This window comes from Chiloscyllium plagiosum, unplaced genomic scaffold (genome assembly GCF_037043375.1).
Source record: "Chiloscyllium plagiosum isolate Xiang-an unplaced genomic scaffold, Cpla_swu_hap1 HiC_scaffold_2, whole genome shotgun sequence".
In the NCBI taxonomy this organism is placed as follows: domain Eukaryota; kingdom Metazoa; phylum Chordata; class Chondrichthyes; order Orectolobiformes; family Hemiscylliidae; genus Chiloscyllium; species Chiloscyllium plagiosum.
Window position 1 is genome coordinate 115696948 of NW_028270140.1, and position 27025 is coordinate 115723972.

General features: G+C 41.6%; 2 protein-coding genes across 7 annotated transcripts in view; both read right to left on the reverse strand.

Annotated features, from left to right (window-relative positions):
* fam151b (family with sequence similarity 151 member B) overlaps positions 1-14466 on the reverse strand; it is a 31848-nt gene extending 17382 nt beyond the window's left edge. The window contains exons 1-3 of the mRNA XM_043708131.2: positions 14391-14466; positions 12162-12284; positions 7097-7262 (exon numbers count right to left, since the gene is read on the reverse strand). Of these exons, the coding sequence (XP_043564066.2) occupies positions 7097-7262; positions 12162-12284; positions 14391-14448 (347 nt within the window). The 5' untranslated portion in view covers positions 14449-14466. The remainder of the gene's footprint in view (positions 1-7096; positions 7263-12161; positions 12285-14390) is intronic.
* A 10161-nt stretch (positions 14467-24627) lies between these two features.
* LOC122558981 (zinc finger FYVE domain-containing protein 16-like) overlaps positions 24628-27025 on the reverse strand; it is a 68901-nt gene continuing 66503 nt past the window's right edge. For all 6 annotated transcript variants that reach the window (XM_043708040.2, XM_043708030.2, XM_043708022.2 and 3 more), the window contains one exon: positions 24628-26870. In XM_043708040.2, the coding sequence (XP_043563975.2) occupies positions 26709-26870 (162 nt within the window). In that variant the 3' untranslated portion in view covers positions 24628-26708. The remainder of the gene's footprint in view (positions 26871-27025) is intronic.

Sequence of the window (27025 nt, forward strand, 5' to 3'; positions counted from 1 at the left end):
TGAACGCTTATACACCATAGGCCTTCTTACAAGCTCTATCCACCTGAGTGGCAACTTTCAAAGAGCTATGAACATAGACCCCAAGATCCCTCTGCTTCTCCACCTTACTAAGAACCCTACCGTTAACCTTGTATTCCGCATTCTTATTTGTCCTTCCAAAATGGACAACCTCACACTTGACAGGGTTGAACTCCATCTGCCACTCCTCAGCCCAGCTCTGCATCATATCTAAGTCCCTTTGCAGCCGACAACAGCCCTCCTCACTATCCACAACTCCACCAATCTTTGTATCGTCTGCAAATTTACTGACCCACCCTTCGATTCCCTCTTCCAAGTCATTAATAAAAATTACAAACAGCAGAGGACCCAGAACTGATCCCTGCGGAACTCCACTTGTAACTGGGCTCCAGGCTGAATATTTACCATCTACCACCACTCTCTGACTTCGACCGGTTAGCCAGTTCTCTATCCAACTGGCCAAATTTCCCACTATCCCATGCCTCCTGACTTTCCGCATAAGCCTACCATGGGGAACCTTATCAAATGCCTTACTAAAATCCATGTACACTACATCCACTGCTCTACCCTCATCCACATGCTTGGTCACCTCCGCAAAGAATTCAATAAGACTTGTAAGGCAAGACCTACCCCTCACAAATCCGTGCTGGCTGTCCCTAATCAAGCAGTGTCTTTCCAGATACTCATATCCTATTCCTTAGTACCCTTTCCATTACTTTGCCTACCACCGAAGTAAGACTAACTGGCCTGTAATTCCCGGGGTTATCCCTATTCCCTTTTTTGAACAGGGGCACAACATTCGCCACTCTCCAGTCCCCTGGTAGCACCCCCATTGACAGTGAAGACGAAAAGATCATTGCCAATGGCTCTGCAATTTCCTCTCTTGCTTCCCACATAATCCTAGGATATATCCCATCAGGCCCGGGGGACTTGTCTATCCCTAAGTTTTTCAAAATGCCCAACACATCTTCCTTCCTAACAAGTATCTCCTCTAGCTTACCAGTCCGTTTCATACTCTCCTCTTCAACAATACGGTCCCTCTCATTTGTAAATACTGAAGAAAAGTATTCATTCAAGACCTCTCCTATCTCTTCCGACTCAATACACAGTCTCCCACTACGTCCTTGATCGGACCTACCCTCGTTCTCGTCATTCTCATGTTTCTCACATACACATAAAAGGCCTTGGGGTTATCCTTGATCCTACCCGCCAAAGATTTTTCATGCCCTCTCTTAATCCCTTTCTTCAGCTCCCTCCTGGCTATCCTGTATCCAACGCTCTGTCTGAACCTTGTTTCCTCAGCCTTATGTAAGCCTCCTTCTTCCTCTTTACTAGATATTCAACCTTCCATGTCAACCAAGGTTCCCTCACACGACCATCTCTTTCCTGCCTGACAGGTACATACTTATCAAGGACATGTCGTATCTGTTCCTTGAAAAAGTTCCACATTTCAATGACATCCTTCCCTGACAGCCTATGCTCCCAACTTATGCTCCTCAGATCCTGTCTTGCAGCATCGTATTTACCCTTCCCCCAATTGTAAAACCTACTCTGTTGCATGCACCTATCTCTCTCCATAACCAAGGTGAAAGTCACAGAATTGTGGTCACCATCACCAACATGCTCACCCACTAACAAGCCCATCACTTGTCCTGGTCCGTTACCAAGTACCAAATCCAATATGGCCTCCCCTCTGGTCGGACACTCTACATAATGAGTTACTGTAAATGAGGAACTGTAAAACCTGCGCCCACACCTCCTCCCTCACCTCCATCCAAGGCCCCAAAGGAGCTTTCCACATCCATCAAAGTTTTACCTGCACATCCACTAATATCATCTATTGTATCCGTTGCTCCCGATGCGGTCTCCTCTACATTGGGGAGACTGGACGCCTCCTAGCAGAGCGCTTTAGGGAACATCTCCGAGACACCCGCACCAATCAACCACATCGCCCAGTGGCTCAACATTTCAACTCCCCCTCCCACTCTGCCGAGGATATGGAGGTGCTGGGCCTCCTCCACCGCCGCTCCCTCACCACCAGATGCCTGGAGGAAGAACGCCTCATCTTCCGCCTCGGAACACTTCAACCCCAGGGCATCAATGTGGATTTTAACAGTTTCCTCATTTCCCCTTCCCCCACCTCATCCTAGCTTCTAACCTCCAGAAACTCGATCCCCTGACCTGTCCGGACTTGTCCGACCTGCCCAGCTCCTTTTCCACCTATCCACTCCACCCTCTCCTCCCTGACCTATCACCTTCATCTCCTTCCCCACTGACCTATTGTACTCTATGCCACTCTCTCCCACCCCCACCCTCCTCTAGCTTATCTCTCCACGCTTCAGGCTCTCTGCCTTTATTCCTGATGAAGGGCTTTTGCCCGAAACGTCGATTTTGCCTGTCCTCGGATGCTGCCTGAATTGCTGTGCTCTTCCAGCACCACTGATCCAGAATCTGGTTTCCAGCATCTGCAGTCATTGTTTTTACCTACATAATGAGTTAGACAAGCTTCCTGGACACACTGCACAAACACCGCCCCGTCCAATCTACTTGATCTAAAGAGCTTCCAATCAATATTTGGGAAGTTGAAATCGCCCACGACTACTACCCTGTGGCTTCTGCACCTTTTCAAAATCTGTTTCTCAATCTGTTTCTCCACATCTCTGCTGCTATTGGGGGGCCTATAGTAAACACCCAACAAGGTGACTGCTCCTTTCCTATTTCTGACTTCAGCCCATACTACCTCCAAAGGCAGATCCCTCTCGAACTGCCTTTCTGCAGCCATTATACCATTTCTAATTAGCAACGCCACGCCCCCTCCTTTTTTACCACCCTCCCTAATCTTACTGAAACATCTGTAACCAGGAACCTCCAACAACCATTCCTGTCCCTCTTCTATCCATGTTTCAGTGATGGCCACAAAATCGTAGTCCCAAGTACCAATCCATGCCTTTAGTTCACCCACCTTATTTCTGATACTCCTTGCGTTGAAGTATACACACTTGAACCCATCTCTGTGTCCGCAAGTATTCCCTGTCAGTGCTGCCTTCTCCACAGCCCTCTACATTCTTGGACATCCTGAAAAACAGCTAACCTACTTGCTGGACTACAAGTCCGGATCCCATCCCCCTGCCAAATTAGTTTAAACCCCCCCGAAGAGTGCTAGCAAACCTACCTCCCAGGATATTGGTGCCCTTCTGGTTCAGGTGCAACCTGTTGATCGGGTGTTTTTCTCATCCTTTAACACTAAGAGCAGGAGGGTAGCCATACTTGTCCAGAAGAAGCTTCCATATAATTTAATAGATTGTGTTAAAGATGACTATGGCTGGTTTGTTATCCTTAAAGCCCTAACACATGGCGAGGAATTTGGTATTTAAAATGTCTATTGTCCTCCAGCCCAATCCCTTAAATTTTTGACTGATGCACTATCTAAGCTGATGGCCTTTGCATCGCAGCATGTTATCATTGGGGTGGGAGGTAGAGACTTTAATTGCCTTATGGATCCTGTGCTGGATAAAATGCCCAAAGGTCCCCCGAAAGCTATCTCCATAATTGAAACAGTTGGGTGATCTATGTGTGGAACTGGGGTTGATAGACATTTGGAGACATCTACATCCTATGGGCAGGGACTTTACGCTCTTTTCCAATCTTCATAAGTGCCATACGAGGATTATTTTTTCCCTAACTCCCGCAATAAAATGGAGTCCTTTTCTTGATTTGATTGTATCTTGTTCAATTAGGAATATTGCCACCTCGAGATCAAGGATAATGCAATGAGCTCATGGTACTGGCAAATGGATTCCTTCATCCTCAAGGACAGCAAATTTGTTGAGTACTTTTCTAGGGAATTTGATGCATTTTTGGCCACCAACTCTGGTACAGCTAGTAATCTGTCCATTCTTTGGGAGACTGCTAAGGCCTATGCTAGAGGGATAATCATACTTGGCCAGACAGAAGCGATGTAAGGGAAAGCAGCAGCGTCTGCTCGAGGCACAATTGAAGGCAGCTGAGATGGCATATTATAGTAGACCGTCAGTGGCTAAGCAGCAGATCACAGCCCTTTGATTCGCCTGAAACTCCATGCCTTCACATACAACCAAAATGGAACCGTCCTTTGCAAAGCAAAGGTTGTTTCAGCATTGTGATAGGCCAGGTAAACATTAAATAAGGGAATGGGACTCTTATTTGTAATGCTACAAAGATCAATGTGGCATTTCAAAGGTTCTATTCTGAACTGTAACAGTCTGAATGTTGTGAGGATAGACGGGATAAAATGGAGTCCTTTTTTAGGAACTTGGATCTTCCTGGGGCATCTGCCGGGCAGCCGTCTCTCCTTAGTGCTCCATTAACAGCACAAGAGATACAGGAGGTGGGGGTGAGGTAACTTCAAAGTGGAAACGCACCCAGCCTTGATTGTCTTCCCAGTGAGTTTTATAAAGGATTTGTAAACATACTGTCAGGACTGAGCTCGACATACATAACTATTCAAACTGCCTCCCGCCATCCTTGAGAGAGACTAATATCTCTCTTATCCTCAAGAGAACTGTGTTTCATAATAGACCTTAAATTCTGATTATAAAATTTTGTCTAAGACTTTGGCATCGAGGTTGGAAGGGGTGCTGCCCTCTATTATTAAAGAAGATCAGATGGGCTTTATAAAGGGTCGCAGATCCTCCAATGATGTTAGGAGGTTGCTTAACATGTTTTGTGTGCTAGCAGTAATTGGTTCTAGGGTTGATGGTCTCTTTGGACACAGAGAAGGCTTTGATTGGGTGGAATGGCAGTCATTTTTTATACCCTGGAGTGGTTTGGCCTGGGTGAAGTGTTTACTAGATGGGTAAGGGTCCTTGACAGTGATTCTCTGGCGGCAGTTCTCACCAATGGTATAATGTCTGATAATTTTAACAGTGGTAGGGCCAGTTGGCAAGTCTGTCCCCTTTCACCATTGCTGTTCACATTGTTGATTGAGCCATTGGTGGAGGCCATTCATGGGCACCCTAATATAGCTGCCCCAAAGGTGGGGTCGAATGTGCATAAGATTACACTACATGTGGATGATGTTCTTATTTTTCTCTCAAATCCAGCAGTCTCAGTGCCCTATTTGATAGAGTGTATTAATTCATTTGGTTTTTTTCTCAGCTTACAAGATCAATTTTTCAAAGTTGGAGGCTATGGCTATGAGGGCTTTAGGGGAATACCTGGCATGAAAAGTGGGTTCCCCTTTAAGTGAGCACAGGGAGGTTTTCCTTACTTGGCTAATTTTGTTCATTTGTTTGACAAGATTAAACAAGACCTTCAAAGATTGGTGGTGGGGGAGGGTCCTTCCAATATCACAGTTGGGTCGAGTCACTCTTATCAAAATGAATGTTCTTCCTCACTTATTGTACCCTTTGCGGATGCTCCCTTTGCTCTTTCCTAGGCAAACATTTCTGAAATTGAATGGCTGGTTTAATTCTTATATTTGGTGTTATAACCAGCCCCTTATTAAGCTTGCAAAACTGCAATTGGCCCAGAGATTGGGGGGAGTGGACCTCACAGACATTAGATGGTATCAACTGAGCTCCCTCCTATTTTTTGTAAGTGACTGGGCCTGTGGGGACTTGGCGTCTACATGGTTGGACACTGAGACCTGCCAGACCAAGTGTCCTCGTATCAACCTGTTGTGTTTAGACAAAATGAGGACAGTTACTGAACACTGCCATAATCCAATAGTTACTAATACGGTCAAAGCATAGAGGGCAATGAGGCAGATGGAGGGTAATATGTCTAAACCATCTTTTCTTACTCCCATAGTTGGCATGCCGAGTTTCCATCCAGGGACAATGGATCCCAGGTTTAAACTTTGGGCGGGTAGGGGAGTCTCTTGTTTGGGTGATCTGTTTGAGGGTGAAACGTTGATGTTGTTTGCTCAAATAACTCGGAAATATGGATTGTTGAGTAGGGACTTCTTCTGTTTCTTTGAGATTAAAGATTTTATCCAAAAGGAGACCACTTTTTTAACTGAGTGTTATAGATCTGATATGGAAAAGAGGGTGCTTCAGACTAAGCACTCTTTCACTGAGTACTCTCTATCATTTGTTGGAGGGAGGTTCCTCGGGTGACATCGAGAATCTACATGAGGTCTGAGGGACAGAGTTAGGTGTTGAGATTACTTCAGAAACATAGGAGGACATTTGAGAGAATGCGAGGAGGATTTCATTGTGTAATAGGACCCATGTTATACCATTAAAGATTCTTCATAAGGCTCATCTGGCCCCAGATCATCTTGCAAAACTTAAGCAGGGAGCATCTTCAATGTGCCACAAATGTAAGATAAATACGGGTGCCCTCACTCACTGTTTGTGGTCCTGCCACAGGTTCTGTTGTGGCAGGAGTAATAGAGAGGGTCTTGGGGACCAAAGTCAAGATGGACCCGGTCTCTTTGCTCCTGGGTCTACCAAATTTACCTCACTTAGATGTACGTGGGAAAAACCTTTTTAACATTTTGCAAGGCAGAACATTCTGATGTGTTGGGTGCCTGAGAACCCTGAGTCTGTCGGGTGGTGCAAGTTAATTATGAAACACATTCCTTTAGACTTTTTTACAAATATGATGCACCAGGAAACAAACAACTTTTACAAGATGTACTTTTACAAGTAATTTTTGAATCATTTGGAAGCAGATCTGTCCGCCGTTTTGATGAGGGCTTTTGTCTCGCCATGATGGTTTGGTCTGATAAACCTAAGAACATGAGAGGAAGAATTTCGATCAAGTGTGGGTTTAATAATTGATGCTCTTGAAGTGGCATTATTTATTTATTGATTTGTAATAAGTGTAGTTTTGATTTCTTTTGTACAGTAATCTAGCAGTTGGTTTATTGTCATTCTTGATGTTATGACATTATATTTTCATGTTTCTATAACTTGCTAATTTTGTAAAGAAAAATTTTTCAATGAAAATGTTTTACAAAATAAATACAGCTCAACATTACCTTGAACAAATACTGCTTTTTGGAGCTGCCTTCTGCTAAAATTAGATGAAGAGAGTGAAATGACAAAAGATCAAAAATTATTTTTAACATAATAAATGTTCGAGGTTGTACCTTTTAAAATCCAACTTGATCCCCTTGTCTGATTGCCGTACTTCACTCAGCCAATTATGCAATGTATTGTCACTGTCAGTTTCAGGAGGATGGGCCATGATAGGCTCTCCTCTATGTGACCCCTGGCTCGCAATAAGAATATCTGCTTCAATCATATGTGCATCACCTGGTGTGAATTAAAAACACGTATATTTTAATAATGGATGCCCAGAAGAAAATTTTAATCAATACATTTAAGCTAGAGTCAGCCATAGAGACCACTATTAGGTATATTGTGTTAAAAGGAAATCTCCTGAATTTTTTCATTATTCTGTTTGGAATAACGAACATCAAGAATACCAGCCTTGTTGTCAGAAATTTCCTACAATAAGATGCAAGGTGCTCACTGAAAGATTCTCAGACCACAGTTAGCTAATATAGACAGGAGAAAGTGAGGACTGCAGATGCTGGAGATCAGAGTCGAGTGTGTGATGCTGGAAAAGCACAGCAGGTCAGGCAGCATCAAGGAGCAGGAGAATCAACATTTCGGGCATAAGCCCTTCATCAGGAATCCTGATGAAGGGCTTATGTCCAAAACGTCAATTCTTCTGCTCCTCTAATATAGACAGTTGCCTGTTAGCAAAGAACTTTTAGATAACTTATTAGGTTTGTTACATGATACCTTAGTTAATTAGACAAAAAAACCTCAAGAGAATCAAGAATGGTTTACTGATACCAGACGATGAACTGGCAGTTGGCACAACATGTATCAATCTCATTACTGTTGAGTGGACAGCATCTCACTCTCCCAGTTTTAGTGTTAGTGAAATCTTCCCTTGGATTTCCTTCTCTTCTTTTGGTCCAACTCACATCTGAAGGATATAGCTGCCCAGCAAGCATTGCCCCTTGACCTGGGCTACTGGCTGACATGCCTTGTTTTGAAAGGTAGGCAATTTATGGTGTCAGTCACTTAGTTGAAACTTGTAGCAAATGAACATGGAACAACTTTCATGATATCAGAGTAGCAACTCAAGGTTAGCTTACATTATAGAAGAGCAGACCCTTCTGTTTTTCCTAAAGAATTTGGGGTATTGAGCACCACTGGCCTGGAAATCCTTGTAATCTTTCCTTTAGCCTGCCTTTGGGTCCTTATTAGAGATTTGGATATTGCTGACAAGCATCATTAATTACTCATTCCTAACTGTCCTGGACAAGGTGATGGCGGGCTGCCTTCTTGAATGAATGCAATCTTTGGGACATAGGGACCCCCATAGTGCTGGGAGTTCCAGGATTTTAACCCAGTGACAGTGAAGAAACAATGATTATGGATCGAAGTCGGGGTGGCATATGAATTGCAGGGAACTTGGAAATGGTGGTGTTCCATGACGAGTTCAGGAGTGTATGCCAGGAGCAGCACCTGGCACACCTAAAGTGAGTTGTCAAGTTGGTGAAGCTACCAAATAGGACTTCTTGCATGTCAGACACTAAGTAGCAAGTGATAGACAGAGCTAAGCGAACCCAAATCCAATGGACCAGATCGAAGCTCTGCAGTCATGCCACATTCAGTTGCAAGTGGTGATGGACAATCAAACAACTCACTGAAGGAGGTGGCTCCACCTCAGCTTCCTGCAGAGGTCGCCAGGATCACAGATACTGTTCTTCAGTCAATTTGACTTACTCCACATGGTACCAGAGAAATGGTTGGAGGCACTGGTTACTGCAAAAGCTATTTTTCCTGACAACATTCCATCAACAGTACTGAAGATTTAGGATGCAGCAGGTTCTAGAGTATGAGTCAAACTGTTGCAGTACAGCTAAAATATTGGCATCTATCTGACAATGTGGAAAATTACCCAGACATGGTATCAAGCTGTTGTTGAAGTTGCACTCATCCAAGTAAGAGGGAGATAGGAGCTGAGTTGTTCACTACAGAATTCCTAGCCTTTGACATACTCTTGTAGCCACGATATTTATATGCCTGGTTCAATTTAGTTTCTGATCAATGGTAATCTCAATAATGTTGATGGTAGAAGATTCAGCAGATAGTACCATTACATGTCAAAATATGTAAGTTAGTGGTTGAATGTCACTCAAGTGAACATTATTTTCTACTTTTCAATCCAATATTGGTTGTTCTCCAGGTCACACTGTATGGACACACTGTGTGAAGTGACACAAATGGTGCTGAAAATTATGCAACTATTTTTGCTGGAGGAAAGGTCAATCTTGAAGAAACTGAAGATGGTTGGGCCTAGCACACTGGCTTAGAAACTCCTGCAAAGATGTGCTGGGGCTGTGATGATTGTCCTCCAATAAACATAACCAACGTCCTTTGTACTAAGTACAACTTCAATCAGTGGAGAGTTTTCTCTAATTCTAATGAATATCAATGATACCACATTCATAGAAAAGCTGCCTTGACATCAAGGGCACTAATTCTCAACTCATCTTTGAAGTAAAGCTCTTTAGTGCATGTATGGACCATAGCTATAATGAGGTCAGAAGAAGACGACTGAAATCTTTCAAATTTTTTTCTTTTTTTTTGAAGTAACACACTGACTGTGGCCCAGCCAGCACAGAGTCAGTGCCCTAAACTGAGGGGACTCTAAATCTCCTGGTTATTTTTTTTCCTTCTCTTTTTCTCTCTTATCTAAAAAACCCCACACTGCCGCCGAAATGTGGTAGTGCTTATATTTTACTGAGATCTTTAGATTTGAGTCCATATCTCAGATTGTACTTTATTTTAAAACAGATACATGAACTACAGTATTGTAAAGGCAAAATATGGCAGACACTGGTAATCTAAAATAAAAACAGAGTACTTGAACTATTCATCAACAGAGATGAAGAGTTAATTTTTCAGGTTGATGGAAAGGTCACCAAAATCTTAACTCCAAATCTTCCACCACAAATGCTGCATCATGGGCTGAGTATTTCCAACATTTTGTTTGATTTTAAATTACAGCATTGGTGAATTGATTCTAGAGTTTCCTCTTAACATTCAAAGTGATGTGGTGGATATTAATAGCCAGCAGAACATTTCACTATGATAGAATCAGTGCACATTTATGAAAGTGAAGTTGATCAAGATACAATGATCCTAAAATTGTGGTAGAATCATTCTGTTACATTCATTTAAAAACAAATTGCAAATTAACTTGCCCATACAATAACTTCGGATTAAGAGTTTTCAAAAACTGTATTATGGACTTCAGAAACATTCTAGGTACTCATAATCTTGATTTGTGTTCAAAATAGTTGAAAATTATTCATAGTCATACAGCACAGAAACAGACTCTTTGGTCAACTAGTTCATGCCGACCAAGTTTCCCAAACTAAACTAGTCCCACTTGCCTGTGTCTGGCTCAATTCTCTCTAAACCTTTCCCATTCACATAACTGTCTAAATATCTTTTAATTGCAGGAACTGTACCTGCATCTACCACTTCCTCTGGTAGTTTATTCCACATACCCTCTGTGTTAAAACATTGCCCCGTTACCTTTTAAATCTTTCTCCTCTCACCTTAAAAATATGCCCCTTAGTTTTGAACTCCCCACTGTAGGGAAAAGACCTTTACTATTCACCTTCTCTACATCCCTCATGGTTTTATAAACCTCTATAAAGTCTCCCCTCAACCTCCTATGCCTCAGTGAAAAAAAGTTCCAGCTTATCCAGCTTCTCCTTATAACTCAAACCCTCCAGTCCCAGAAACATCCTGGTAAATGGTGGCACAGCAGTTAACACTGCTGCCTCACAGCGCCAGGGACACAGATTTGATTCCAGCCTCGTGCGACTGTTTGTGTGGAGTTTGCACGTTCTCCCTGTGTCTGCATGGGTTTCCTCCAGTTTCCTTCCACATTCCAAAAATGTGCAGGTTAGGTGAATTGGCCAATCTAAATTGCCATAGTGTTATGTGCCCTAGTCAGAGGAAAATGAGTCTTGGTGGGTTACTCTTCGGATGGTCAGCATGGACTGGTTGGGCTGAAGGGCCTGTTTCCACATTGTAGGGAATCTAATCTAAATCTTTTCTGAACCCTCTCTTATTTAATACTATCCTATCTATAGCACAATGACCAGAACTGGACAGAGTACTTCAAAATAGTCCACATAATTTAGAACTAAGAGCACCGTCATACAAATGCTGAGTGACTAAAAATATTTACTTTGTTTTCGAGAAACAAGGCATTACAGGTTAGTTTAGATTCCTTCCAGGATGGAAACAGGCCCTTCAGCCCAACAAATCCACAGTGACCCTCCGAAGAGTAACCTACCCTATATTTACCCCTGACTTGACAATTTAGTATGGCCAATTCATCTGATCTGCACATCTTTGGATTGTGGGAGGAAACCAATGCAGACACGAGGAGAATGGGCAAACTCCACACAGACAGTTGCCCGAGGTGGGAATCAAACCCCGGTCTCTGGTACTGAGAGGCAGCAGTGTTTACCCCTGAGCCACCGTGCCAGATGAATGGCAATGTTGCAATGAATATATTTTAGTGTAAATAGGGTCATTAACATTTCTCCAGTAATACTAGTTAGGAGGATACATAGCTGAGTATTACAAAAGATTATTTGGAGACTCATTCAATTTACTATGCCGCTAAATCTAGAATTCAGGTTAAGCGTATTTATCTGAAAAAGCACGGCAGGTGTTTCTCAATTATAACAGAATAAAAATAGCATTGAATTGGGACTTTTGGACAAAAAAGTATTTCTTTGTACATTTTATCACTGACACTGTAACAAGAATATTCACCTCTGAAAGGTAAGTGCTCAAATGCTTCAATTTTGCTGTTTAATGAAAAGATAATGCCAATTTAATGTTAGCATTAAGATCTTACCATTTTGTTCATATTTCATTCTTTAATATTCATATTTCTATTTTACATGTATTCATCTCCATGACTTTCACCGATTAGAGTTACTACACAATCCCTTGGTCAAAAGATTCTGGGATCAATGCTGCTTACAGAGTCTAACTTACCCAACTATGCACCCCAAATAGTATCTTTACCTTCTGCTACATAGTAATCACTTTATGCACTGCAATTGTCTTTTTTCTGTATCTCTGATATCATCTTACTTTTCAGTGCTTCTTCCATTTGTGCCTTTCTGTTGGCAGCATGATACCAGATGATTTCCACTGCATCATGAGAGGAGATTCTTCCTTGTTTACGAAAGTACTCCACTACATTTTCTCCACCATCTGGTCAACAAAATAGCTTTAATTTATCACATGACAGTTTCATTAGAAGAAATTAAAATGTGCGTGTTTCTTTCACATGCCCATGTCACGAACACTGAATTTTTCAAGATTATGTTCTAAAATTTAACTTTATCTCAAAAAGTAAAATAGATAGTTCTGAAAAATGGGGTGAAATCCTATAAATACCTTAGTTTGGTGACATGCTCATGACACTTGAGAACCAAAGGGAAAGAAAATCAAATTGAAACCCATGAAATGTTGGGCTGCAGTTTTCTACCACCCTTCACATAGGTTCACAGCTCAGAAAACAAAAGTTGTTAGTGTACAGGAGTTGAAAAAAATCTGCATTAAAAATGAAGAGGGATGCATTTAAGGATTCTGCTTCTGTTTAAAAGGAAGGGACAGAACAGACAAAACTCGAAGATACGGGGAAAGTGATTCATCGGGATATGCCTTGTTGTGATAAATATCTGAGAGACTAAGTGGAAGTGAAGAAGTTGGCAAGAGATACTGGAAGATTTGACCTGGTATGGCAAGGTGTAATCCTCAGTTCTGAGAAAGGTTAGAATAATGATGTTTTAAGGTAACACAGATTAAAGATGATGTTTTTAGCAGCAGGTAAGCTAATACAGGGAGGGATCAGGCAACATTACAGCTGTGAAAGTCTGCAACCAATGCAATGGGGCATACACTGTCAGATCTCATCTTGGAGTCAGACACAACAATAGGAGAGTGAACATTACAGTTCAGTCTCAGACAATGACTAACATGAAGAACGGAGTTGCTGATGGAGGCTGAAGACGATAGCTTTGTTCACCTCTACACTTGGCTGGAGAAAATACCTGCTCACCCAACATAAGAAATAAATCGAGGAGATGAGAAAGGTGGTGGGGAGAACGCGGTCATGAGTGTCTACAGTTTCATTAGAAGAAATTAAAATGTGCGTGTTTCTTTCACATGCCATGTCACAGAACATGATACTGTGTCTTCAGCAACTAAAACAGAAACTGTTGAAAAAATTGAGCAGGTCTGGCAGCATCTGAGGAGAGAATGCGGAATTATCGTTTGCGGTCCAAAAGGAAATTGCCTTTTCATTGTAAATTGGCCATCTGTAGATTTTTCTGACAGGACCAACCAGTGCGAAAATTCAGCATTGGTAGTGAAGAGTTAAAAATCACAACACCAGGTTATAGTGCAACAGGTTTAATTGGAAGCATTAGCTTTCGGAGCACTGCTCCTTCATCAGGTGGTCGTGGAGTACACAATTGTAAGACACAATTTATAGCAAAGGTTTACAGTGTGATGTAAGTCTATCATCTGTTAGAATGATCATGTTAGTTTCACTTCTTTCATATGTAAATCACAAACTTTTTTTTAAAAAGTCACATTCTCAGGTTAACTTTAACAATTGGTGTTAGCCCAGATAATGTGTTGAAGGTGTTAGCCCCCTGGGTTCCCTGTCTGTGCCATAATATTTAGACTAATTCTAATCTAAAAAATGAGTTAACAGAGTCTTAGCAGTTTCATGCAGTTTTTGAGCAAAGTACGATATAATTCTGCAAGTACAAATTCCGAAGTACTTCCAATTAAACCTATTGGACTATAACCTGGTGTTACGTGATTTTTAACTTTGTACACCCCAATCCAACACCGGCATCTCCAAATCAGGTAGTGAAGGGTGCAGTTATGGATAGCAATGGAAGCAGAGCAGCATGTGGATGAGAAATTAGATTAATGTCACAGTTAGATTCCTGGGGGACACCCCCGGAAGCAATATCCTGGGGCTGGGGTGAAAACTTATTACAATCGCTCTCTATCTAGGAACACAGAACATGAAACTGAAACCAGGGAACGGCACACCACCCACACGGATGGGAAGAGTGTCAGAGGAAAAGTGGTGTGGCCTGTGATTTCGAAGATTATACAAACATTTAGAAGACAGACCCTCCCCCACTCTAATATGAAAACACTCTTTGGGACAATTAAGTTGACGTCGGCCCCGTCAGGAAGACCACGGGATAAGGATGAGCATCCCTATGTTTAAACGTTCATGGGGTGAGGCTCAGCCTCGGCTGCTCACTGTGAAGGATAAACAGAAGGACATACCGTTGGCCCGAGTACCATCTCCCCGGAGACCGCACTCACTCCCCTCACGGACCTCCATCACGAGCCGGCCCCTCCTGCGCACGCGCCTTTGCCAGGGCCCGGACCGGCCTCGCGCATGACAACAGGGAGTTCAGGTCATTTCATGCAATTAGCAGCCTGTTGTTTTAACTAGCACACAGCAAAATCAACTCTTCCCCTCTTTAAAGCCGTGCTTCTTTAAGCGCACACCCGACGTTTTCGTCAACATTGAACGATTCCGTGACAATTTCAATCAAATTATACTTTTCACAACAATCAATGCAGAAACCTTTCCCTGTTCCCTATCCTAAATCTTTACTGTTACGTTTGTCCTCCTAGAACCATGTTGCTAAAGGAAACCAGTTTTAAAAGCCGAGAAGCTTCACTGAAACTGTACAAGGCATTAGTGAGACAGTGCTAGTCGGATTGGCCATGGAAATGCAGGGTTACAGTAGAGGTGAATCCTAATTATTATATTCTTATCTCTTTAAAAATTAGACCATTTGGCCTTTTGAGTCTAATGGTTGATTGTATTGTGATCTTAGCTCCACCTTCTTGGCTGCAACCCATAGCTTCAGACATCCACTGGTTTATTTAAAAAAAAGACGAACTGAACCTTTAATAAATTTAAAGACCCCCTCCACTACATTCAAGGGAAAAGAATTCCACACTCATCCTCTGAAGGTGAATAAAATCTCATCGCTATCTGAAGAGGGGGACCCTCTTGGTGTTAAACTATGTCCCCTAACTTTCACTTCCCCAATAAGTAAAATTAACCTCAGGACATCCACCGTATCCAGTCCTCTCAAAAGCTTTTACGTTTCAATAAGATCAACTTTCATTCTTACAAACACCACCACAGTCATGGAGATGTATAACACAGAAACAGAGCCTTCGGTTGAACTCATCCATGCCAATTAGATATCCTAACCTAATCTAGTCCCATTTGCCAGCACTTGGCCCATATCCCTCTAAACTCTTCCTATTCATATATCCATCTAGATGCCTTTTAAATTCTGCAATTGTACCAGCCTCCACCACTTCCTCTGGCAGCTCATTCCATACATGTATCACACGCTGCATTAACAAGTTGCTCCTTAGGTTCCTTTTATAGCTTTCCTTGTTCACCCTGAATGTATGCCCTCTAGTTCTGGACTCCCCCACCTCAGGGAAAAGACGTCTGTTGATCCTAACCATGCCCCTCACCCCTCAGCCTTCGACCCTCTAGGGAAACTAGCCCCAGCCTATTCAATCTCTCCCTATAGCTCAAATCCTCCAATCCTGGCAACATGTTTGTAAGTCTTTTCTGAACGTTGTCAAGTTTCACAACATACTTCCGATAGGAAGGAGACCAGGATTGCACGCAATATTCCAAAAGTGGTCCAACTAATGTCCTGTACAGCTGCAACATGACCTCCCAACTCCTGCACTCAATGCTCTGATCAATAAAGGAAAGCATACGAAATGCCTTCTTCTCTGTCCTATCTACTTGCAAGCCTACTTTCAAGGAACTACGAACCTGCACTCCAAGGCCTTTCTTCAAAAGTTAAATCCTCCAGGGTCGGCTGGCCCTGTTAGTGAGGAATGATATTCAGTCCCTTGCGAGGGGTGCGTAGAATCAGGAGTAGCGGCAGTATGGATAGAACTGAGAAATTCTAAGGATAGAAAGAGCCTAATAGGAGTTATCTACAGGCCCGCAAATAGTAGTCTGGATGTAAGTTGAATAAGGAGTTGAAGCGAGGTTTGAGAAGATAGGAGGCTCAGGTTGTGGTTCTGGATGTAGGTTTGCTCACTGAACTGGAAGGTTCATTTTCAGATGTTTTGTCACCATACCAGGTAACATCATCAGTGAACCTCCAGCCAAAGTGCTGCTGATGTCTCCTACTTTCTATTTGTATGTTTGGGTTTCTTTGGGTTGGTGATGTCATTTCCTGTCCTTTTTCTCAGGGGGTGTTAAATAGGTTCCAAGTCAATGTGTTTATTGACAGGAGATCCCCATACAGACAACAAGCGAAACTAATGTCATTTACAAAATACCGTGCAAGAACTGTAACAAACACTACAATGGACAAACAGGCAGAAAACTAGCCACCAGGATACATGAACATCAACTCGCCACAAAACAACATGACCCTCTCTCACTAGTATCCTTACATACAGATAAGGAAGGACACCACTTCGACTGGGACAACACATCCATCCTAGGACAAGCCAAACAAAGACACGCACGAGAATTCCTAGTAGCACGGCATTTCCAACTAGAACTCTAGCACAAATGCATTGACTTTCATCCCATTTACCCCCCCCCCACCAAGAAAAACAGGAAATGACATCACAAACCAAAGGAACCCAAGCATGTAAATAGAAAGCAGGAATCATCAGCAGTGCTTTGTCCGGAGGCTCACTGATGATGTTACCTGGCATGGTGACAAAACATCTGAAAAGGAACCTTCCAGCTCAGTGAACAAACCTATATCCACAAGGAATTGAAATTGGCCTGTCGCAAAGGTATTGCTTCAGTTGTTATGGGAGATTTCAACATGCAGGTAGACTGGGAGAATCAGGATGGTACTGGACCCCAAGAAAGGGAGTTTGTGGAGTGCCTCCGAGATGGATTCTTAGAACAGCTTGTACTGGAGCCTACCAGGGAGAAGGCAATTCTGGATCTGGTGTTATGTAATGAACTGGATTTGATCAGGGACCTCAAAGTAAAGAAGCCATTAGGAGGTAGTGACCATAATATGATACGTTTTAACCTGCAATTTGAGAGGGAGAAGGGAGAATCGGAAGTGTCAGTATTGCAGTTAAACAAAGGGAACTATGGACTATGAGAGAGGAGCTGACCAAAGTTCAATACCCTAGCAGGGATGGCAGGTATTTCTGGGTATAATGCAGAAGGCGCAAAATCAGTTCATTCCAAAGAGGAAGAAAGATCCTAAGGGGAGGCAGGGGTGGCCGTGGCTGACAAGGGAAGTTAAGGGCTGTATAAAGATAAAAGTGAAGTATAACCTAGCAAAAATGAGTGGGAAGCCAGCGGACTGGGAAACGTTTAAAGAGCAACAGAGGATAACTAAAAAGACAATACGTGGAGAAAACATGAGGTACGAAGGCAAACTGGCCAAAAACATAAAGGAAGATATCTAAAAAAAGCTTTTACTATGTGAAAAGAAAATGGTTTCAGACTAAAACTGGGCCCTTGAAGAAAGAAACGGGTGAACTTATTATTGGGAACAAGGAAATGGCAGAAGAATTGAATAGGTACTTTGGATCGAGCTTCACTGAGGAAGACCCAAGCAATCTCCCAGATAGAAGAATGGTTGAAGGACCTAGGGTAATGGATGAACTGAAGGGAATTTATATTAGGCAGGAAGTGGTGTTGGATAGACTGTTAGGTCTGACGGTTGATAAGTCACCGGGACCTGATGGTCTGCATCCCAGGATACTTGAGGAGGTGGCTCTAGAAATCGTGGATGCACTGGTAATCATCTCCAATGTTCTACAGATTCAGGATCAGTTCCTACGGATTGGAGGGTGACTAATGTTGTCCCACTTTTCAAGAAAGGAGGGAGAGAGAAAACAGGGAATTATAGACCGGTTAGCCTGGTGTCAGTAGTGGGAAAGATGCTGGAGTCAATTATAAAAGATGAAATTATGACTCATTTGGATAGCAGTAACAGGATAGAGCAGAGTCACCATGGATTTACGAAGGGGAAATAGCGCTTGACTAATCTTCTGGAACTTTTTGAGGATGTAACTATGAAGATGGACAAGGGAGAGCCAGTGGATGTAGTGTACCTGACCTTTCAGAAAGCCTTTGCTAAAGTCCCACATAGGGGATTAGTGAGCAAAATTAGGGCAGATGGTATTGAGGGCAAAATACTGACTTGGATTGAAAATTGCTTCCTGTCAGCCAGCCAAAGAGTAGTGATAAACGGGTCCCTTTCAGAATGGCAGGCGGTGACCAGTGGGGTACCACAAGGTTCAGTGCTGGGACCACAGCTGTTTACAGTATATATTAATGATATAGATAAAGGCATTAAAAGTGATATTAGCAAATTTGATGATGACACAAAGCTGGGTGGCAGGGTGAAATGTGCGAAGGATGTTATGAGAATACAGGGTAACTTGGACAGGCTAGGTGAGTGGATGGATGCATGGCAGATGCAGTTGAATGTGGATGAAATGTGTGGTTATCCACTTTGGCAAGAACAGGAAGGCAGATTAATATCTAAATGGAGTCAAGTTAGGTAAAGGGGAGGTACGAGATCTAGGTGTTCTTGTAAATCAGTCAATGAAAGCAAGCATGCAGGTACAGCAGGCAGTGAAGAAAGCTAATGGCATGCTGGCCTTCATAACAAGAGGATTTAAGTACAGGAACAAAGAGGTCTTTCTGTAGCTGTACAGGGCACTGGTGAAACCGCACATGGAATATTGTTTAGATTAGATTAGATTACTTACGAGTGTGGAAACAGGCCCTTCGGCCCAACAAGTCCACACCGACCCGCCGAAGCGTAACCCACCCAGACCCGTTCCCCTACATTTACCCCTTCACCTAACACTACGGGCAATTTAGCATGGCCAATTCACCTAACCTGCACATTTTTGGGCTGTGGGAGGAAGCCGGAGCACCAGGAGGAAACCCACGCAGACACAGGGAGAATGTGCAAACTCCACACAGTCGCCTGAGGCAGGAATTGAACCCGGGTCTCTGGCACTGTGAGGCAGCAGTGCTAACCATTGTGCCACCCATAACCACTGTGCCACCGCGCCGTGTGCAGTTTTGGTCTCCAAATTTGAGGAATGATATTCTGGCTATTGAGGGAGTGCAGCGTAGGTTCACAAGGTCAATTCCCAGAATAGCGGGACGATCATATGTTGAAAGAGTGGAGTGACTGGGCTTGCATAAATTTGAGTTTAGAAGGATGAGAAGGGATCTGATTGAGACATAAGATTATTAAAGGATTGGACACACTGGAGGCAGGAAGCATGTTTCCGCCGATGGGTGAGTCCAGAACCAGGGGACACAATTTAAAAATATGGTGTAGGCCATTTAGAACAGAGTTGAGAAGAAACTTCTTCACCCAGAGAGTGGTGGATATATGGAATGCTCTGCCCCAGAAGGCAGTGGAGGCCAAGTGTCTGGATACTTTCAAGAAAGAGCTCTTAAAGATAGTGGAATCAAAGGTTATGGGGATAAGGCAGGAACAGGATACGGATTGTGGATGATCAGCCATGATCATAATGAATGGTGGTGCTGGCTCGAAGGGCCGAATGGCCTACTCCTGCACCTATTGTCTATCTTAGAAATGATTCAGGTGAAGCTTCCCTGAACTGCTTCAAAAGCAATTTATCTTTGCTTCCCACCCTAAGCATCTTCAGAAATTTGGCATGGCGTGGCACAGTGGTTAGCACTGCTGCCTCACAGCGCCAGAGACCCGGGTTCAATTCCCGCCTCAGGCGACTGACTGTGTGGAGTTTGCACATTCTCCCCGTGTCTGCGTGGGTTTCCTCCGGGTGCTCCGGTTTCCTCCCACAGTCCAAAGATGTGCAGGGTCAGGTGAATTGGCCATACTAAATTGCCCATAGTGTTAGGTAAGGGGTAAATGTAGGGGTATGGGTGGGTTTCGCTTCGGCGGGTCGGTGTGGACTTGTTGGGCCGAAGGGCCTGTTTCCACACTGTAATCTAATCTAATCTAATCTAAGGACCGTCACCACCATAAGAAACTGCAGAAGGTGGTGTGCACAGCCCAGACCATCATGGAAGTCAATCTCCCATCCATGGACTCCATTTACATGACTCACTGCCACAGAAAGGCTGCCAACATCAAGGATCCATTGCATTCCGGTAATGTCAGGCAGAAAATACAGAAGCCTGAACATACTCCCCAACAGGTTGAGGAATAGCTTCTTCCCAGTTGATATTAGACCAATGAATGGACTTCTCCAGCCTCAATTAATTCTGACCTTGCTAACAATGTTCTTGCCTAGTGCACGCCTTGTGCAACGTAACCAGTATGTTTCTGTCTAAGTCTTTTTGATCTGTACATCCTTGCTTACTATGATCTGCCTGTAGTGCTCGTAAACAAAGCTTTTCACTGTACCCTGGTACACACAATAATAAATAAATCAAATAAGATCAAAACTTATGACATTCCCCAGATTTGGTCTCACCAACGCTCTGTATGACAACTGCTCTGCACACTAAGATTTTTGCTGAAAGAAAAGAAACAAAATAAGCCTGTTGGACCATAAACCAGTGGTGTGATTTTTAACTTTGTCCACCCCAGTGCAACACCGGCTCCTCCAAATCAGATGGTCAAGACATTGTTAAGGAGTATACAACAAGGAAGTATTGTCCCACACTTGTTCAATTCAAAAAAATAGCTCAAATGTCTGGCTGGATATGATCTGTTTACAATAGTTGCTTTAAGCATTTCTCATCTCACATTTACACTTCTTTGCACCAGAGATGATCACTTATGCCACTAGAAAAAGCTTCTCCCGATTTATTACAAAAACATCTTTCATTTACCATCGTCAAATCTGAATAACCTCTTTTATAATCTTTTGTGCTCTAATACCTGAAGTCCTTTAATTCCAGTATCATGACAAAACATCTCTTCTACACTCTAGGGCTTCTTTCTAAAGTACAGTAACTACCATTAGCCAAAATACTGCAGCATGGGCTTAACTAGTTTTATACTGATACTTAGTGTAACTTGGCTGCTTTTATACTCCAAATATAAAGCTATCCTGCAAACCTTTCCAACAACTTTCTTCAAAATACTTTGTTAAATTCCCACTTTTTGTCTTGCATCCCTCTTAAAATTGTACATTCTATTTTGCCTCTGCCAAAATCCATAACATTACACTTCACATTTCATCGATATTCTCCTGAGATCTGGTGCTATCATTCCAAAATTGCATCATGACCTGTTCATCTATCCATTATGTTCATTGACTTGGTCTCCTGGTACAGCACCATTAATTTTAAAATTCATGGAAGTAGTTTTTAAATTCTTCCTTTTTTTCCAGCCTGTCACTATTCTCACTGTCTATGTTCTAGTCCCTCAACCCTTGTACTCACCCAATTCTGGCTCTGGAGCATTCCTGATTATAATCATGTCACCAGTGGCAGATGTGTGTTCAATTAACTGGCTCCAACTCTCAAATTCTCTCCCTAAAATCCTCTCTTTGGCCAACTCTGCCAGAGGAAGTGGTAGAGGCTGGTACAATTGCAACATTTAAAAGGCATTTGGATGGGTATATGAATAGGAAGGGTTTGGAGGGATATGGGCCGGATGCTGGCAGGTGGGACTAGATTGGGTTGGGATATCTGGTCAGCATGGACGGGTCGGACCGAAGGGTCTGTATCCATGCTGTACGTCTCTATGACTCTATAACTGCCCCATTATATCCATTTGCAGAATGTCAAATATTGTTTAATTGCACTCCCATGAAATATTTCCATGGTGTTGTGTCTCTTTGGGCAGCACATTGGAAAGCAAGCACCGCTATTTCCAGATCTGTAACAAAGGTTAAAATGTTTTAAATATACATAGGATTCTCCAATTTACCTAACTTTCAGACCCAGGTTGACAGTAAGCATGGACCAGGTTTCTGTACTTAAAAACAAGAATGACTAGTTATTACAAATAAATTAGATTCTAACTACACAGATATGCAATTATAAACCACTGATATAAAACTACTAGTTAAAATTTTAGCCTAGTTATAAACTCACCCTCTATACAAATACAGGAAAAAGTCATGGGTGTTTTGAGCAGAGTGAAAGACTTGGAAGATGTTCTTTGAACCTGGTCCACAGGGTTTACTGGGATAATTCTTGTGGTCAGAAAGCTGCTTCTCGATGTTCCAGATGCGTTCACTTGTTTGTAGGAGGCATAGTGACGAGCTTACACTTTTAAATGCTTTTTCTTAGAAATTAAGAGTCACAACTTAGGGGAAATAAACTGGCTAACTTCAGGCTTGAGGTGCTTCACAGAGTGAAAAAAAGCTAATTCTGTTCAGCAGTCTAATGGTCTTTGCCAAAACATTCACATCAAGCTGTTCAGCTTCCTGGGAGCCACACTCAGTCATTTGCAGGCAGAAGGCTGTCACTAATAATTACTTCATAAGACAAACTGCAACTTGTTGCCAGTCAAAGCTCCACTTGTGCACACCCCTTAGCTCCAGCTCATCCGTAAACTGGGCTTCCACTACTGCTGGAACAAGCAGCAGTACAAACAATATTCACAATGTGTGTCATGTTACTTACTTTTAAGAAGTGCAGCAATCTTCCAATAATCCTTGGTTTTAAAAACAGGATTTTTTTTGCTTTTCAGTAAAAAAAAACAATGAAACGACAAACAAAAAAGTCTTTATAACCAATTTACTTTTTACTACATTATGCAAGCTAGAATGGTGTGTGGTTAAGAATCATGTCAATAATGACATCATTTGGTTCGATGTTTTAAAGCTTTTTGCTGTGGCAATAGCAAACAATGGCACGTCATTAGCTAATGATTTGTTTTTACATGCTGCACTGAATTTGTATTGATCTGCAAACACAAATTTTGCAGCTTCATTGGAGGTAAAATCCTTCTTCTGGTTTAGATTTGTCAATGATACACAAGTTGGTGCAACACAAAGGCTACCTTTTGCCACATAGAAGAATAACAGTAGCCATCTTCGAGGTGTTGCTTTTGCGAATGTTGATATTGGACCAAATACAGAAGTGGCCTGTCAAATTGAGCTGAAGATCACATCTTCTCCAGAAACTCTAGTGACAGGAGAAATTGCACTTCCCATCCCTGATTTACTGAAATAAAACAAAACTGCAGATGCGGAGATTAAAACAAAACCAGAAATAGCTGGTGAAACTCAGCAGGTCTGATGGCATGTGTGTGAAGAAAGCACTGTTAACTTTTCAAGTCTGATGACTTGATCAGAACTGAACAGCTAGGAAAAGCTAGTATTTATGCAGATGAGATGGTGTGTGGTGCGTGGTGGGGGATGCAGAGCTGAGTGAATAGGTGAATAGATGGAGATGGAACCCCAGAGATATAATAAAAGGGGGTAGGTGACTAAGATGATCATGAATGGCATACGAGGCTTGAAGCAAAAGGTGCATAAGTGATAAAGATAGTGAAGATAGCAGAGAATGGGTGGTCTGTGCTGAAAGCAAATCTTTAACGTGAACAATAGGCTTGAGAGTGGGTGAAAATAGGAAAGCAACCCATGTCATATCAGAAGCTGCTGTTTCTGATTTCAAGCATCCACAGTTCTTTCGGTTCTATGTCATAACAGGACTGTGTGTGAAGGTTGGTATAAAACTTAAACGGATGGAATAAGGTAAAGTTGCAGGATCCCGAGGCGAAAATGATGTTGTTCTTCAAGCTTGCACTGAGACTCACTGGAACACTGCAGTAGGCCTGTGACAGAAATATTGGTGTGGGAACACAGCCGTGTGTTGAAGTGACAGCTGACTGGAAGCTCTGGGTCATTTTTACAGACATAAAATGGTTTTTTTTTTGAAGTGGTCACCCAGTCAGCACTTCATATCCTCAAAGTAGAGATCACCATTTCAATGATTACTGTGGACTAGATTGAATGATGTACAGACTTTCAGTTCTGATTAAGAGTCACCTGCCTCAAAATATAAACCTTACTTTCTTCCCACAGATGCTGCCAGACCTACTGAGTTTCACCAACAATTTGTATTTTTGTCAGATTATTTATACATGCAATATTCAAAGGTTTCTAAAAATCCAGATTGATTTGTAAACAGACCAAATTCATTAGCACCAATCTATGCAAAACATGCTCCAGCACAATTCTCTCAAATCGTAAATAAAACTGAAAGAACTGCAGATGCTGTAAATCACAAAACAAAATCAGAAGTTGATGAAAAAGCTCAGCAGGTCTGACAGTGTCTGTGAAAAGAAATCAAAGTTAATCGAAGGTTCTGAGGAAGAGTCACTGGACCTGAAACTTATCATTACAGAAATTTGAAAGGTGACATCAGGCAATGCCTATTCGAGAACATAAGTATACACACAAAACCAACAAAGCAATGGAATTTAAAAGTCTGATCCCCGAACATTTTACAGCAATTTTCCTCCATGTTTAAGGGCTCATGGCTACGTGTACTCATGTAGCTATTTCTCTACTTATTCTCATTTATTTGAATACTGTAAAAGCTGACAACTGAATTAAATCACTTTAATTCTCTCGTGATTTATTTTTCATCATAAATATACATGGATACATATAAATAAAAATATGCAGGCAATGAATGATTTACCATTTTACAAAACATAAATCCATGTGTTTAGAACTCAACATTTAAGGACACTAATTTGATTTTGTTTATACATTTGAAAAAAAATTACTTGATGCACCTGTCATGTGGAGCACATTTTATTACTTTAATCTTTCAAGCACATGGCATTGAAGAGATTTGAATGGCAAGTGCAGACACACCTTTCCCTGTGTATTGGCAGTTTTAAAAAAACAAAATATTGTTTGTAAAGATAGGAATTAGTGATTTTACACAGACATTTAACTAGATACAAAACCTACAGTAAGAAATTAGGCAAAGAATATACATTTAAACATTTCTCAGACACTCAAAAGGAGTATAGATTCACAAGTTTCATGGTAGGGAAATTGCACATTTCTACCTTAGCAAAATACAGACTCAAGGATACAGTAACTAATCAAAAAAAGGCGACGTATGCCAGTGTTACTTTAATTAGTTGTTCTTAAACCTCAAACATTAAGCCGATTTAATATCCCATTAATGTTCTCAATTTGATTATATTCTATTTGAAACTAAAGTTACCCTATTTTATAAAACTAATAAAAAAGTAATAAAGATAAGTACGCTTGAAAGGCTTTCTCAATTGATTCAAACACTGCTGAAAATTTAAGCCGCAGTTATAAAGTTACAGCATATTCCCAAACACCAATGTAAATAATTTGTAAACAAATCTATGAAAAAATTCAATCTGTTATAGAAAAAATTAGGAAATATACATAAAGGTTAGGAACATAATTATTTTTGCAAGTTGAAATCCTCACATTGGAATGTCAGATACATGAAATATGCTGAACCAGAATGTGAAGTGGTTCAGAATTCCTGGAAAGGCTTACTGGAGGGATCCGACTCCTCAAGTGGGATGGCTGTCTATTTTCAAATCATAAGGAGAATGTTTCTTCACCTAAACTGTTAGACTGGCCCACATTATTTTGTGCTTTACTGGATTGAAGGAGGTTAAACTCTATGTGATTGCCAACAGGTGACAACAGGTAACTTGCCTGCATATACTGCTTTATTCTCACAATGAAAATGCTGTCAACTGTAGCATGGCTTAGCCAGTTCACACATCCAAAAGGACAATTGAAACAGGGGACCTTTTAAAATATGCAACATTTCGAAGATACAAGATATCATGGAAAACATATGCACGGGTCAGCGTTCCTTACTTCCAGATTTAATATACTTAGCAGCTTTGAGATGTCTTTCAATCACTGACTGTCTTGGGAAATTCTGACGGTTCACATTACTATTCACAAATGTCAACTTAAGAAATAAACTGCTGCTCTTTAGCCTAAATAACTTTTCAAAAAAATTTACTTTTAATTGGATGGCTTTTAGGAATGATTAAGATGCCAAAGTCAAAGCATGATGATTCAAATTCCATTTATGGCTTCATATACTGCTGCTTAATTACAAAACTGCATAGCTTAATTATTTGTATTTAATTTAAAATTTTCAAAGTATTACTGGACCAGTTTATCAAAACTTATACTTAGCATATCTCCAACAATGACCTGGAACCTGATTGTGTTAAGATGACACATATTAGCCATATTAAATGAAATATGTTCTCATGGACATTGGAAAATTGAATGACTACCTTCTGTAGTTGAACTGCAGACCAACCACAGACCCAGAGTTGTGGGTGTCATCTATAACCGAACATCACATCTTGAAGTTGTACATAACAAAGCAAGCAGATTTCATGCCTGAGATTCTGAATGTGAATACAAATACATTCTGAATGGGAACTTAACCATTTTGTCACAAAATGAAACCTCGTCTCTGAAGACAGACTGGCCTGCAACCCTGCAACAAAATGTCTATTTTAGCACAGCACCTGTGAGAATAGATTAACTCAAAATAGGGATCACTGAATGCTTTAGTGAAGTCACTGAAGCAGAAGAAAAAACTTGGAAAGCTTCAATCTGTACTGTTACATGTTTGTGGGCCATCAAATTAACACATTTTCCTCCTCACTTAAGGTTTTCCAGAAAGAAGAAAAATAATTCCATCTCTAGGGGACCACTGCTAGCATAAGAGCTCCCACTGTGGATTACTGGGATTAAAGCACTGTCCAAGTCATTCATGTAGTGTTGTGGAAGTTGGCGTCCATTTGATCCTGCTTGATATTCAACCTATAACAGCGAAATATGACATCAGCAAATAACGTAAAATCTGCAGAAACTTTAAGTATAATTTTAAAATTTCCATAACTGATTTCTTTAGCTACAGTCAGTTCTACTATAACACGAGTTTCTTCAATGTGAATTGGCTATAACATCTCTGAAGA